This window comes from Plutella xylostella, chromosome 27, assembly GCF_932276165.1.
Source record: "Plutella xylostella chromosome 27, ilPluXylo3.1, whole genome shotgun sequence".
Taxonomy (NCBI): Eukaryota; Metazoa; Arthropoda; class Insecta; order Lepidoptera; family Plutellidae; genus Plutella; species Plutella xylostella.
Window position 1 is genome coordinate 2,536,718 of NC_064007.1, and position 15,049 is coordinate 2,551,766.

Sequence of the window (15,049 nt, forward strand, 5' to 3'; positions counted from 1 at the left end):
GTTCCGTACAATAATAATAAATTCTTATTTCAGAATAAATCCCATAAAAAAAATATAAATTAAATATACCTAAATTAGTATTACATAATAATCAAATATAAATCTGTGTAATAATACAAATAGAATTCAACTAACACGAATGAAAATTGAAATAAGAGTGTGCGATAATTAAAGTTGTTGTAAAAAGTACGGATCGTCCCGACCCTGAATTTTTTCGCTACCATAAATTCATTACCACTAGGCAATAGATGCCACCATTCGGTACGGCCAACAATGGCATCTAGCGGCGAGGAGATATTTCTAGAATCCTTTTGAAGAATGTCCTAGTTTAGTTTACCTTTCAGCGCCATCTAGCGTCGAGTAGTATAACTTAATGACCGAGTAAATTCTAGTAATTTCTACTCGTCTCTAGGTGTCACTACCCCGCGCATATAAAAGCCGCACAACAGAGGCGCCAGTCATTCTGATTTGAACAAGCGGACAAGAAAGCAAACTATTCGGTGCGACAGCACTGCGACTACAGCGACTGCAAAATCTGCGTTTTTTCGACTGCAATTCCAACTGAGTGAAGAAGAATCTATCGCGATGTCTCTACTACCATACGTGTTGGGCTACAACTGCCCTCGCCGCCTGCTGGACCAGGACTTCGGGCTGGCGCTGACTCCGGACGACCTTCTGACCGTGGTGGCGGCGCCCATGATGTCGGCGGACTACTACCGGCCCTGGAGGCAGCTGGCCGCGGCCGCGAGGGACGTCGGCTCCACCATCAAGGCCGACAAGGACAAGTTCCAAGTGAACCTGGACGTGCAGCACTTCTCTCCGGACGAGATCTCGGTGAAGACTGCGGACGGGTACGTCGTGGTCGAGGGCAGGCACGAGGAGAAGAAGGACGAGCACGGCTACATCTCCCGCCAGTTCAGCCGGCGCTACGCCCTCCCTGAAGGCTGCAAGCCGGAGGCGGTGGAGTCCAGGCTGTCTTCTGACGGCGTGCTGACCATTGTCGCGCCCAGGAAGTGTCCGGATGCCATCAAGGGGGAGCGCGCGGTGCCCATCGCACAGACTGGGCCCGTCAGGAAGGAGATCACCGACAACACCAATGAGAAGGCTGCAGGAGACAAGAAGAAGAAGTAATTGGGACTACAGTATTATTAGGTTACTTATTACAATTATTTGAACTGATTCCTACGAAGACTGCCAATTTGTGTTAACTACTTGTTCCTATGTTTAAATAAAGTACTTTTTGTATAAAATATAACTACCTCATCTTTTATTTTATCTCTTTTATAAACGGAGAGGGATGTACTATCCAAAAGTGAACCATTTCTGAAATAATTAATAATTATGTAATTAATAATTTTAGAATTTCATAAAAAAAATATTTTTACGAAAAAGCTGACCATTTTTACCACTTTTTTAATGGTTTTACATGATTTAAGTTATTGAAAAATAATAGTAGCTATTAAATGAACATAACTAACGTTATCTTAGGACATAGGCTTCAAAACATCAAAATTAAAATAAAATAAAACAGTCACTTTACTGACAAAAACCTTTTACTTTCGGATAGTACTATAATTAAATCGACTAAACCTCTTCTATATCCCCTTAACGGCTCCCTCCGCCACTAATTAATTTCCAATCACACTGTATATGCAGTACATACTTAGCTATATACAGTTCCGCACATTTCGTTGAAAATATCAAAGAATAGCAGAAATTTCTTGAAACTAATTAAGTACGTACAACGAATGGTCGAATGTTCGGAATTTACACGATAAACACAAACAATCACTGTTGTTTGCCAAACAATGCACGCAATCAGACGATTGTATTATTTGCGGAGATTTCAGTACCGAGGAATGCAGGGATAAGTAGTGTAAGTACTTGAGCATGTTGTAAGGTAGGTATCTATTTGCAGCAAAAGGTATTTGACTAGGGCTAGTGTTGTAGTTTTAAATAAATAAAAGTTGTTCTTTGAAGGAACCATCCGTCTATCCATCCATCATGTCAGTTGAGTAAACAAATTGGGTATGAACCGTCAACCGAGTCCGCGTTGTTCTATGGTTGAGTAGGTATAGGTATAGGTAGGTATGTTCCCACATACACCATCTCCTAAAACCACAAATTGTGCCTAAAACCAAGCGGCGGCACGTGCCGCTCGGCAAAAGCTTTGAGAGATTATAGGCGTTTGAAGCGTGCGCTTTGGGGTATAACATACAGGATGTAAATGACATGCTCCCGAAAACTGAAACCACGTGGTCACATGGTCACGTGGTTTGTATAGTAATCGAAAAAAAGTAATCCCAGTGTTTGTTTCTTGGGGAAAGTTGTTCAGTTTGACCAGTAGATCACGTGGTTTCAGTTTTTGGGAGCATACCATTTACACCCTGTATAGTTACTTACTTGAAAGTCTATTGAAGGCGTGCACAGATGCACACGCAAGCTCGTTACCCTAATCCGCTATAGGTATCTATCTACCCCAAAGCACGAGCTTCAATATGCCTAATAATGTGTACCTACCCGAGGTTAGCGTCCACTGTCCATCTATAGGCATCGTTCGTACGCAAATACCTAGATATTCACACACTTTACATCGGCATTTATTGCGTCGGCTACTAGCCGACGCCTTTTGTCCATAAGTACCTACATTTATAACGATCCGTTTGGTTCGATACCTTTGCGGCGGACGCTTGCTTTTACCCTAATAATTTATAAGAGATCTACAACTTCTACAAGGTGTTGCAAGAAGGGTATAAGCAGAAAGGAGATTACTAACAGGGTTCTCATTCACAACATTTTTTTGACCTAAGTGAGACTTTTGTAAACTTTGTGATTTGGACTTTGCAATCGAGTGGTCTAGGCCTAAACCCTTCCTTCATTGGAAGGAGACCCGTGCCCCAGCAGTGGGGACGTAATGGGTCGTGATGGAGAATGGAGTGGTGCAGTTTTATTGGTGAATTTCAACCAATTATTGGTAAATTCACGAGAAAGAAGAGTTGAGTTTAAGCCAGGTCCAGACGAGTGTAACGTGTTATGTAATTAACCGTGTAATGTAATACGAATTCTATGTGTGGACGTCACAACGAGCATGACATGTAACGCTCGCGGTTGATCCATCGGCAGTCGGTTTTTCTCGCGAACACAAAAGCGCGCGCAATGCTCGTTTGGTTGAGTTTGCGTGTTGACAATTAGGTACCTACTAATTATTAGTTACACGTAATGTTACATTTCAAGTTACACTCATCTGGACCCGGCTTTAGAATGACCCCCAGAGTCACCCTCTCTTTTACGACGAGTTACTACTTATAAGTACAACTTTTGCCTGAATATTGACGGACTAACGTTTTGGAGGCAAGTCCCTCTTACGCCTACCTTATCTACTAACTTCTTGAAATAAAGAAATCCTACGAGGTTTTTAAATAAAAAACAACGCGTTATTTATGTAAGTTTTTTTACCATTTATTTTAGTAGGTAACGAGTAACGACTAATAAACTATTTATCCTAAAACGTAAACGTTAGAAATTATACAGTAAAAAATATGGCAGTCTTGAAAATACAAACTAGGTTACAATGTTACAAATCACAGAAAAATAGTAACTCAAATATTTGGTAATTAGAGCACTTCCATTTAAAATTAACACAAACTTAATTACTTCTGAGATCCATTTTCCACGGGCTTGTCTTCGGCGGTTTGGTCTTTGATCTCCTTCCTGACGGGTCCAGTCTGTGCGATGGGCACCGCGCGCTCCCCCTTGATGGCCTCCGGGCACGTCCGGGGCGCGACGATGGTCAGCACGCCGTCAGAAGACAGCCGGGACTCCACCGCCTCCGGCTTGCAGCCTTCAGGGAGGGCGTAGCGCCGGCTGAACTGGCGGGAGATGTAGCCGTGCTCGTCCTTCTTCTCCTCGTGCTTGCCCTCGACCACGACGTACCCGTCCGCAGTCTTCACCGAGATCTCGTCCGGAGAGAAGTGCTGCACGTCCAGGTTCACTTGGAACTTGTCCTTGTCGGCCTTGATGGTGGAGCCGACGTCCCTCGCGGCCGCGGCCAGCTGCCTCCAGGGCCGGTAGTAGTCCGCCGACATCATGGGTGCTGCCACCACGGTCAACAAGTCATCCGGGGTCATCGCCAAGCCGAAGTTCTGGTCCAGCAGCCGGTGCGGGCACTCCAGTCCCAATACGTATGGTAGAAGAGACATCTCGATCGAATGTAGTTTCACAAGACGATGATAACTCGTAGGGTTTGATTCGCAGAGAGCTTGCGCTTTCTAGTGTTCGCTTCGCGTTTAGTTTCAAAACTGAATGACTGGCGCTCCGATCGCTTGGCTTTTATATGCTTGAAGCAGCGGCATCTAGCGGTGAGTAGAAGTTTCTAGTAACTCTCAAACAGTAAACACGGGAGGCGGTGCCCTAGAGATAATATTCGAGGTCGCCCGGTCGTTGAACGAACAGCTGACTTGGAATAGGGTTTCGGGTGCGATTGCGAATATTCCAGACTATCGTTCGTCCCTTTCGTTTGCGCGCGCTGCGGATCAATAATGGGTTCAATGTGCGGTGTTTGTGAAGTAATTTAATTGTATAAGTACTTATTGCTACCTCTATGGTATTTTATGTAGGTCCGCCTGCTGAAGACAGCCTCTGTGCTTAAAGATGCGCTTGCTTCAATACCCAGAGGTCCTGGGTTTGATTCCCTAATTGAAAGCTCAGGGTGGTCATGGTCAATTAAATAACTTTCGATAACCAATAAAAAGAAGGATGACAATAGCTCTTCTGCAAAGTTTGCATACTTATCTAATAACCTCTAGTCTATGCCTCAAGTATTTAGTATTTAGTACCTACTTACACTTAAGTAATTTAATACTCCGGCGAACCCCTTATTTAGTCCCTCGGGCTATTAGCACGTGATTGACACCCTTGCTTCAGGCAGGCCGCAAACCATCATCATCATCAGCCAATAATCATCCACTGCTGGACATAGGCCTCTCTCAAGGAGCGCCACTACACTCGGTCCTCGGCCGTCCTCATCCAGCCACTACTTGCCAATGTCAATCTTCAAGGATCGCCACAACAAGGCCTTCTCTGTCAGCTACTACCAGCTATCAGCCAGCTGATGGCCTTGGCTGGGCACGCTTGGCTTGCGTGTGTCTAAAACATGTTAACCCTACACCAGTCATCGGTCCTTCGTTATAATATGTCCGACCCACTGCAGCTCTTTTAAGAGCTATGACGTTTACTTTATGAATGATCTAATTAATGTGGATCTTTAGTTAAACCCCGAGCATCGTTCTTTATGCGAAACCATAACATCACACATGCATGGGTAGGTATTAGGTACCTACAAATATTATGCTCACGATACTAATGTAGATAATCCCCGAAGGGTCTGAGGTGACTTGCAAGCCACCCGCTTTTTCGCTAGGAATTTATACGGTTTTCGTTCACATACATTAAATTTATACTCACCACACCATAAACCATAATTAGGTAAGTAATATAATATAATAATAATAAGTAAGTATGCATTATAAGACCCACAAAATTATATTGGGGTCTCTACCATCAATGTTATACCGAGTGTCCCAAAAGTCAACGTTATCCCTTAAAGGGCTGATAGGCCAGCTCAGGAGTGGCCAGAATATCAGAATATGACCTTAGTGAAAATTCGATAGTTTTCGAGACATTGACGCTGAAAATCGACCTTGGGTCAGTTTTTTTTTAATATTACTTCACCTGTATAGTCCTGCTATTGATATATTGTTAAAAAAACACGGTTTTCGAAGTCATAAAATTTAATCATATTTTTTAAGTATAAGCAACCTTTTAAGCATTTAAGCAACTTTTTAAGTATAAGTATAACTTTTTAAGACCACACAAACTTGGCAACTTATTTTAAAAAAAATGCTCATTTAATGTAGTTTTCAAAATGGTATAAATCGTTGCTATGTTTTAATTAAGAAAAAAGTTATTGCTGTTATAGTACAAAAAGAGCTCGATGTAAAATTGTTTGAAGAAATTTGTCTGACTGAATGTAGGTATTAAGGGTAGGCCATGTTGGAATGACTTTAAAGTAAAGTAGGTGATGGGGTCGGCCACCGGTCACCGGTGTACCGGTCGGTACATAATATGTTATGTGTAGGTATGTGTACTTCAATGCTATGGTGCTATTATTTTTTGTGTACTGGCTCACTTGTGCATTCTCGTCCACTTTGATTTGTACGAAGAATTTGATATAATTATTTAACAGCTTTTATCAAGCAATAGGAGCGACTATTTTTGAGACATAATTCAATTCGATAGTCATAGTAGTTTCAAAGATATTCGATATTTTCAAAACCTCCAGCTATAATCCTCCACCGGCTGCAGCAAAGTACCTTTATATCTCTGCATCTCTGCTATCTTTTGACGACTACCTATTTCTGAAATTTGGCATGTCATTACGACTATCTTATAGGCCTTACCGTTTGTTCTGGAGAGACTGGAGGATTATAACTGGATACCTCCAGCTATAATCCTCCATAAAGTATAGCTTTAACTCCTAAAGCCCCATCCATACGCTTGCTGTTTGTCACAAACACGGCAAACAGCAAACAAAGTCCCAAACACCAACCACAATCACCGAACACAAACAGCCATCCACATGCTCGGCCAACGCTCATAACATTCCGAACCGGCAAACACGGCGGACGACGAGCTATTACTTTCGGGTTGACATATTTTTATTATATAAATTAAAGCAAGAGAAAGATAAAAGGAAAATAAGAAGAAAGCAAAGACGATGGTGGGATAATAAGAATAAAAAAAAACTGACTTCTTCTTTTTAATTATTATTTTATTTTATAATTTTTAGTTTATTTGCAATAATTTTTAATCAAAAGTAAGATGCAAATGATACCAAAAAGTCCTACTAATCAATACGAATCATTCAAGCCTAAACACGAGGTAGTTGCTATATACCGTTGAGGAGTTCCCTTGACTGCCTTCCGTTTCCATCATCAGATCAGCTCAAGGTCACCATCATATTTTTTTGTTACAAGAACTATATTTTTGTTTTTAATTTCATTAGAATCGGTTAAAATGTGTCCAAAATGGAAATTCATACCCTGTTTTTACCCCTTTACCCACCCTTAGGGGTGAGATAAAATTCTGAAAAAAAAATGGGACCACCTGGGAGCTCAACCCAATACAAAAAAAAAAGAATTTTCAAAATCGGTTCATAAACGGCGGAGTAATCGGTGAACATACATAAAAAAAATGCGCGCCAACGAAAAAGTGTAGCAAGTTGATACGTCCGCCTCCCGCAATGCTAGCGCGCATACTGATCGCTGCCAGACGTGTGGATACGTAACGAACTGTTTGCCGAACATCCTTTGATCTGGCAAGAAAAACCGACACCGATGCCGAACACTGGCGAACACAAACACAAACAGGCAAACAACGACAAACACCCATCCACACGTCAGTGTTTGCTGTTTGCTGTTTGCTGATTGCCATTGTTCGCCGAGCGTGTGGATGGGGTATAAGTTACGACAATTTTTTTAGCAAACACGACTATTTGACGCTTATACTTAGTATACAGGGTGTTGCAAAATTGGTATACTAAGGCGAATTCTACATGTGCAGCATGTTATATCTAAGCCCAAAACTGAAATCAGAAATTGGAAATACGCGAAAAATATTTTTTTTTCCATAGTAAAAAGCCACGTGACCAACAAGTTTCTATGGAAAATGATATTTTTTTTCGCGAATTTTTAAATTCTGATTTCAGTTTCGGGCTTAGATATAACATGCTGCACATGTAGGTTTCGGCTTAGTATACCCTTTTTGCAACATCCTGTATACTGAGTATATACTATATAAGTCTATAGCCCCATCCACACGCTTGCTGTTTGTCACAAACACCGCAAACAGCAAACAAAGTCCCAAACACCAACCACAATCACCCAACACAAACAGCCATCCACATGCTCGGCGAACGTTCATAACGTTCCGAATCGGCAAACATGGCGGACGGGCTTGTGGCAGCTATTACTTTCGGGTTGACATATTTTTATTAAAAGGAAAAAAAAACCTTGACACTTTTATCCTAATCTTAACTAATATTATAAATGCGAAAGTAACTGTGTCTGTCTGTCTGTTACTCTTTCACGCCAAAACTACTGAACGGATTTGAATGAATTTTGGTATAGATATGGTCTAGACCCGTAGAAAGAACATAGGCTACTTTTTATCCCGGAATTCCCATGGTAAAACTTTTTAAGGCGAAGCAAAGCTCGCAGCAACAGCAATTTTTATTATAATGCTGAGGCGAGTCGTAACGTAGTGTTTTTTTTCCTCAGTGGCGAGTCCATGATGCATCATTAACCTTTTGCCGATTTTTTGTGATCGGCATCTTTGGAATTCCAGAAACATGGTTCAGAATCGTAGGTGCTGTCCAATCAGACATTTTTTACGCTTTGCGCGCCAACGAAAAAATGTAGCAAGTAAATACGTTCGCCTCCTCCAAGCTCAGCGCGCATACTGGATCGCTGCCAGACGTGTGGATACGTAGCAAACTGTTTGCCGAACATCCTTTGATCTGGCAAGAAAAACCGACACCGATGCCGAACACTGGCGAACACAAACACAAACAGGCAAACAACGACAAACACCCATCCACACGTCCGTGTTTGCTGTTTGCCATTGTTCGCCAAGCGTGTGGATGGGGTATATGATTTGACGACTATTTTTTGGCATCATCAAAAATAGTTTCTATTGAGTTTAAATTTTGGCATGATTTTGGCGGATTGTAGCTGGAGGCACATAAAACCGGGCGTTCGGCCCGATGACCGTCATAGAAATCGGACGTATATATTTTTTTCTCTGCGTGGGGTAAGGGGTTGTTAGGTCATTCCCTACCCTACAACTTCAACTACCCTACTATATACGTGGATGGAGTTGCGAATGAATGCTAATCTCCAGTAGAATCTTAAGGAGTACAAATAAAAGAAGTTTGTTATTGTTATAGTGAGTCATTTATTTAATTTATCAGTCTTGCATAAAATGAAACATTAAATAATAAGTATAACTAAGTACCTAACCTAACGGAATTTGGTAACAAGGAATTACTAAGTCGCAGCACCAGCATCAATCTACCCGGTCTGACCGTTGCAGGAGCCTTCCACCCCGTCTCCTTCCGCCTTCTTCACCTTCCGCACCGGCCCAGTCTTCTCAATCGGCACCACCCGGAGCCCCACGGCGGCACTCGGGTCCAGGGGAGCCGTCACCGTCAGCACCCCATCAGCTGATATACTCGAAGACACAGTCTCAGGCCTCGTCCCGCGCGGCAGAGAATACTTCCTGACAAACTGTCTCGCCACCATCCCGTGGTCGTCCTTCTTCTCCTCATGTTTCCCTTCAACTATGATGAATCCGTCGTCGGTTTTCACGGTTATCTCGTCGGGCGTGAAGTGCTGCACGTCTAGGTTGACCTGGAACTTGTCTTTGTCGGTTTTGATGGTGGAGCCGAGGTCGTTGACTGCTGACAGGCGCCAGGGACGGAAGTAGTCGCGCAGCATCCAGGGAGATGAGAATGGAGACAGCATGGTGGTGAGAAGGTCCTCGGGAGTGAGGGCCATGCCGAAGTCTTGGTCGTAGAGCGTGTTGGCGGCAGTCTCGGCCTTGTCCGTCTTCTCCTTGCCGGCACACGTCTCCTCTGCCATGATGTGTCGCGGTGATATGATGAGGAATGTAACGGCAGCAGCCAGCAAAAATGATTTTCTTCCGAAATCTCCCATTTTTATGTGTTTTTCCGTGTATTTTTTACGAAGCTGACAAATTAATCAATGATGTTCTTCTTCAGAAGTAGCGAAATATTAACCTCTTTGGTGAAAAAGAAGCAAATTGAACTCCTTTCAGTCGCTAGAAACCTCCTTGATGCGCTTGTACGTTTTGTATTTTGACTTGAAATGCAGTCGGAGCGCGAGTTTATATACCCGCTACGGCCATCTAGCGGCGAGTAGATTCTAGAATGTTTACGTGGTCCGACCTTAGTTGAACACGTATTGCACGGTTCGAGAACGGTCGAGAGATAACGGGAATATACGGGATATTTTCATGAATTATTTACCAAACACAATATGTTCTCGATTAAATTATACACAGATGTACCTACTTATCCCATTTGATAACATACCTAAGCTATTTTGTGTTGAATAGGTAAGTAAATAAGTTGACGTTAGTTTATTTCATTCGATGGGTAGCTTTAACTAGTTACTTAACTGATATTTTTTAAATTGTACTTTAATATGTTTGTATTTATTTACGCCGGAAATCGCACATGTAACCCTTAGAAAACTTTAAAATTATTACAATATCTTTTAATACTTTGCAATTCCTAACGCCATCTAGTGTTGAATAGCAAAAATTCACATTCCTAACAAAGATTACATTGGAGTAGGTCATGTACCGTCATACCGTACGTACTTATGTAGATAATCATTGATCCATGTTCAACTCCCGCTCGCGTCGTTTTCAGGTTGAACGTGATGTAACTGATATAGTTTGGAACTTTCTAGGTTGTTCTCTCTCCGTACCTACTAGTGATGTAACGAATGTGTGTTTTTGGACATTCGCGAATGCGAATGCGAATGCGAATATCTGAAATCGACATTCGCGAATGCGAATGCGAATGCGAATATTCAGTTTGTGTTCAAATTTGGCATTATTTCTATGGTTTGGTGGCAATATGCATATTTCATCAACCTCGTACTGAACGAGGTACGTTCCGTTCTAGGCGCATTCCGAATAAGATTAAAAATACTAGACGCATTTTTTTTTAAAACTTTATTTAGCTCCGTAACAGTTACGACACATTGCGACTGTGAGTTCGTTTCACAGAATCATGATTTACACGAAAGATTTAAACGTATTTAAATGTACCTATGTCTTGCTCTGACACTATACTGTCAAAATACGCTTTTTGTTTGTTTATTTACACTCACGGGCAATGAAAAAGATTCATTAAGAAAAACACTAATTTACTCCTAAGCGCAAAAAAAATACATAATGACGACGTCTGCAATTTTTAAGTTCATTTAAAGACGAATCAGAATATTACCAACTAAAAACGTTAATATTTTATTAAAATTTTCTATTAAATGTTTTAAAAAATAGGGGCTATTTGGTGTCTGTATTTTTTAAGTGGAACTATTTCTTTGCACGTGAGTGTATGTTTAGGTCTTATGAAACTACAAGGTGGACCAATAGAAGTCATCCCAAATTGTTTGCTCTCATTTTTTTCTAAATGAAAAACCTGGATTCTGTGTTTTGATCATGTTTATTTGAACCTTTACAATTTTATTGGTAAAGTCTAGAAGATGATATCGGCAAAATGGGCGCCGTCACAATTGATTGCCATACGGGCTCCTTTTATGGCATTTCTCATCACTCCAGCGAGATCTTCCGGCCAGAGATTCTCGCACTCGCCTTAAGGGCTTCCAGAGACACGGGCTTATTCACATAAACACGGATCTTCAAAAAACCCCTCAAAAACCGTCTCAAACGGCAAAATCGGGCGATTTTGCAGGGAAAAATTACAGATAAAACGAAAAAAAGGCGTCCCGAAAACTGAATAAGTATACTCAATTATTCCGCGATCTTGGGGAGTATATCACTTCATGACTTCTGCATTTGTCTAGTCCACCAATATCAAAACAAATTTGAAATTGGCGGCTATTTGTACAAATGAGAGCAACTTCAAATAGGGTGATTACTTTTGGCCCACCTTATATTAACTATTTCTAAAGTTTCATTGCCCAAAAAAATAAATAAATAAATACCAAATGATAAAGTAAGAGTGGTAATGTGATTAAGAGGGTAACTTGTAATAAAAGGTTATAGACGAATGGATTTTGATTTTGTTAACCTAACATTGTTTTAAAATACTTTTTTCTTATAAGTACTGATATTCGCAAAACATTCGCACAAAATTTTGCGAATGCGAATGCGAATATCCAAAAATGTGCGAATATTCGCGAATGCGAATACGAATATTCGTTACATCACTAGTACCTACTCATATTCTTCCATCTTCAGTTTCACCGGAAAATAGGTAGGTACGGTTGGTACTCATCGCAACATGTGGTTAGTTAATCCGAAGGTAGTCAATGTAATGAATCCATATCAGTCTACTACTATGTGCAAGTCATCTTTAGGCATGGGCATGGTGTTGTTCAGTTTTTATAGGTAGGTAGTTCATTCATTACGTCCTACTATTATTGTTTATGTAATATTTATTGCTATATAGTCACGTAGCCACGAGTGCCCAAGTAAAAGGGACATCGATTATTATATTAACTACCTACACCACTATCAAATTATCATAGAAATGAAACCAGTCAACATTATTACATTGTATTTTTTATTATATTTTTTACATTTAAAATAATACAGGCGGTTAGATAAAAATAAATAGTATCCATGTGATTTTACATTATCCTCTCACACTTCGTGATGTCAATATGTTAAAATAAAAAGATGTCAAACTAAACTAATTCCATTTATAAACATAATACGTGCAACTGTACAAAGAAAAAATAAAATTATAAAAATTCTAGAAAGAAACTATATATCATTAAAGTTACAAGTAATTAAATGTAGACATCTTATTAGCTTGCAGTCATTAATTTAATAAGTATAGCTGTAAGAACTACTAGCTACACCTATCCATTAGAAAATGTTTACATTTAATTACCCTAACACTTAAAAATGGATCACAAATCTTCAACATTAACTATATTATAAGACTAAAGTAATTGTGATGAAAGATTATTATTTGTGCTATTTTATTTTTACACATTTTTGCGCAGTTCATTTGCAAACACTTTTCATATTGAACTGACTGGCTAGGGTCATCAAACTCATCAATAAATCATGCTTAGTATACATTTTGTACACCCAATGTACGTATCAAAATGCGGTGTATAAACATATTTATGTTTTTTACCCATACCTATACAACTTAAGTGTATGTTTGAATGCATTACAGTTATAAACCTGGAAAGCAACTTATACAATACTTTAGGGAAGATAAAAAAATTGGCACATTTCGTTTAATTACAGGCGGGGTTTTTTAATGAACGTTACAGCTGTCCTGTATTTGAAATTTATGAATAATTTCTAGCCTATTGTAGAAAAAAATGTAGTTTCATTTGAATAACTACATTTTAGATAAAATAGACAAGAAATTATGGATGAAACATGTTTCCTGAGTTGTAAGCTTAAGTCGATTTTAACTTTAAACTTTAATTTCTAAATATTCAGAATAATCTCAATGTAATCTCTGACTAATTTAATTTAGGTACAGAAAAGTTTACAATAACTGCCAAATTTTAAGGGGTAAGTTACTTTTAAATTTAATGTTACATTACTGGGCATCTAATTATGTTGACAAAATGTAAACAGGTGTATGGAAGAATGAATGATATTGTGGACTTTATCGACTATACCCTGGTCAAAATTACATACATGATCATGAAATAATGAGATTTCACATACCCAAGTTCTCTTTCAAATGAGGAAAAGCAAGCGATGGAATATTTATACTTTTTTAAGGCGTCTATTTAAATCAAGTAAGTTATAAAAATTAAAATATTTTGCTAATTAAAAGCCATTAGCTACAGGACGTCAACATTTCTAATCGTTGATTATTTGTTTGCACTGCGCAGGTGTAACAATACCTATTATTTAATGAAGGCCATTTTTTCTTTACATAGAAAGTAACACCAGAAATATGCATCAAAGATTGTATGTATATGCGGAGTTTTAAGTCAAAATTACACTTCACATGAAACAAAGCCGAAATTCAATTACATTTCCTAGCCAATGACGACTCTAAGTTACGAAATTACATAATACCTAGCCTAAACATTATCTAGACTTTTTGAGACACTCCATTTTGCGTACATATTTTCCTTCTATTTAAATTACCAATCATATTTTATACAATAAAGCCTATACAGTTGGAAATGGCGGACGCAGAAACAGACAGCGCACGGAAGCATGCGTTAGAGCGGGATAGACGTATATCTCTGGCTGCCATCTTCAAGTGGTCGGCCTATACAGTATACACTATACACAGACGCTTCTTTGGTTAACATTTAAGGCGGGAATGTTTGCACGCAGTGAATATAAACCATCTTTCACTTAACTGGGCTGGACTTTCTAAACAAAACTGTTCAATATACATTCTTTACTCTTAAATTATATGTTTAGATATAATATTCTGCTAAAAAAAAGTTACTGGACATAAAAATCATCTAAATCTCTAATACGAGTATATGAAATAACTAACCTATATTTATGTAGAGTCAACTATAAAAACCGAAGCTAAAAACGTAGTCACATGGTTACAAAGTGTAACTAAATAAATATAATATAATTTTACTAAATATTTATGTAACTATACCTAGTAATAAATGGCACATCGTGAGTAATGGGACGCACAAACAAGACCCGCCTGGACAACTATAATATCGCCTCTATATTCAAGTCGGTGAAAAATATATTTTTCATGGGGTTTTGATTCACTTTACATTGAAAATCCTGTTTAACACAAAATTACAATCATCACTAAGTCTTAGTTATCTTTATACCTTTTCCAGACTTAGTTATCTATAGTACCTATATAACTTCGTAGTCAAAATGCTTTGAAAATACCTAAAAGTTTTATGTCTTTTTACGAATCTTCATACAGTCATATCTCCATATGACTCTTTTAGTCACTACTTCAATATAGAGGCAGTAATTCACATAACACATACTAGCATACAGCCATGGTTTATCGTTACATTCACATTAATACGTGGTAATATACCATGAGTCAAAATTATGCACAAAAAAACCTTAATACAAGGCCTGCCCAGACGAGGTAATATCCCAAAGGATACTTTTTTGTCCGTCGATATGCATATCTAATACATCGAATAAACAATAACACATAGATTATCGAAAGACTATCCGCATTTTGTTTACTTTCAATCCGTTCTGACAACCATTGTACTAATTAATAAAG

General features: G+C 39.2%; 3 protein-coding genes across 3 annotated transcripts; 1 reads left to right on the plus strand and 2 right to left on the minus strand.

Moving 5' to 3' along the window:
• Nucleotides 1-453: 453 nt before the first annotated feature.
• LOC105381254 (protein lethal(2)essential for life-like) lies at nucleotides 454-1,255 on the plus strand. Its single transcript, XM_048631061.1, has one exon. It carries the CDS (start codon nucleotides 586-588, stop codon nucleotides 1,129-1,131), a length of 546 nt encoding a protein of 181 aa, XP_048487018.1. The 5' UTR covers nucleotides 454-585; the 3' UTR covers nucleotides 1,132-1,255.
• A 2,202-nt stretch (nucleotides 1,256-3,457) lies between these two features.
• On the minus strand, nucleotides 3,458-4,311 carry LOC105381283 (protein lethal(2)essential for life). The gene has a single exon (XM_038110386.2). It carries the CDS (start codon nucleotides 4,197-4,199, stop codon nucleotides 3,651-3,653), a length of 549 nt encoding a protein of 182 aa, XP_037966314.2. The 5' UTR covers nucleotides 4,200-4,311; the 3' UTR covers nucleotides 3,458-3,650.
• Nucleotides 4,312-8,992: 4,681 nt separating this feature from the next.
• LOC105381255 (protein lethal(2)essential for life) lies at nucleotides 8,993-9,939 on the minus strand. Its single transcript, XM_011550944.3, has one exon. It carries the CDS (start codon nucleotides 9,771-9,773, stop codon nucleotides 9,129-9,131), a length of 645 nt encoding a protein of 214 aa, XP_011549246.3. The 5' UTR covers nucleotides 9,774-9,939; the 3' UTR covers nucleotides 8,993-9,128.
• Nucleotides 9,940-15,049: the final 5,110 nt, after the last annotated feature.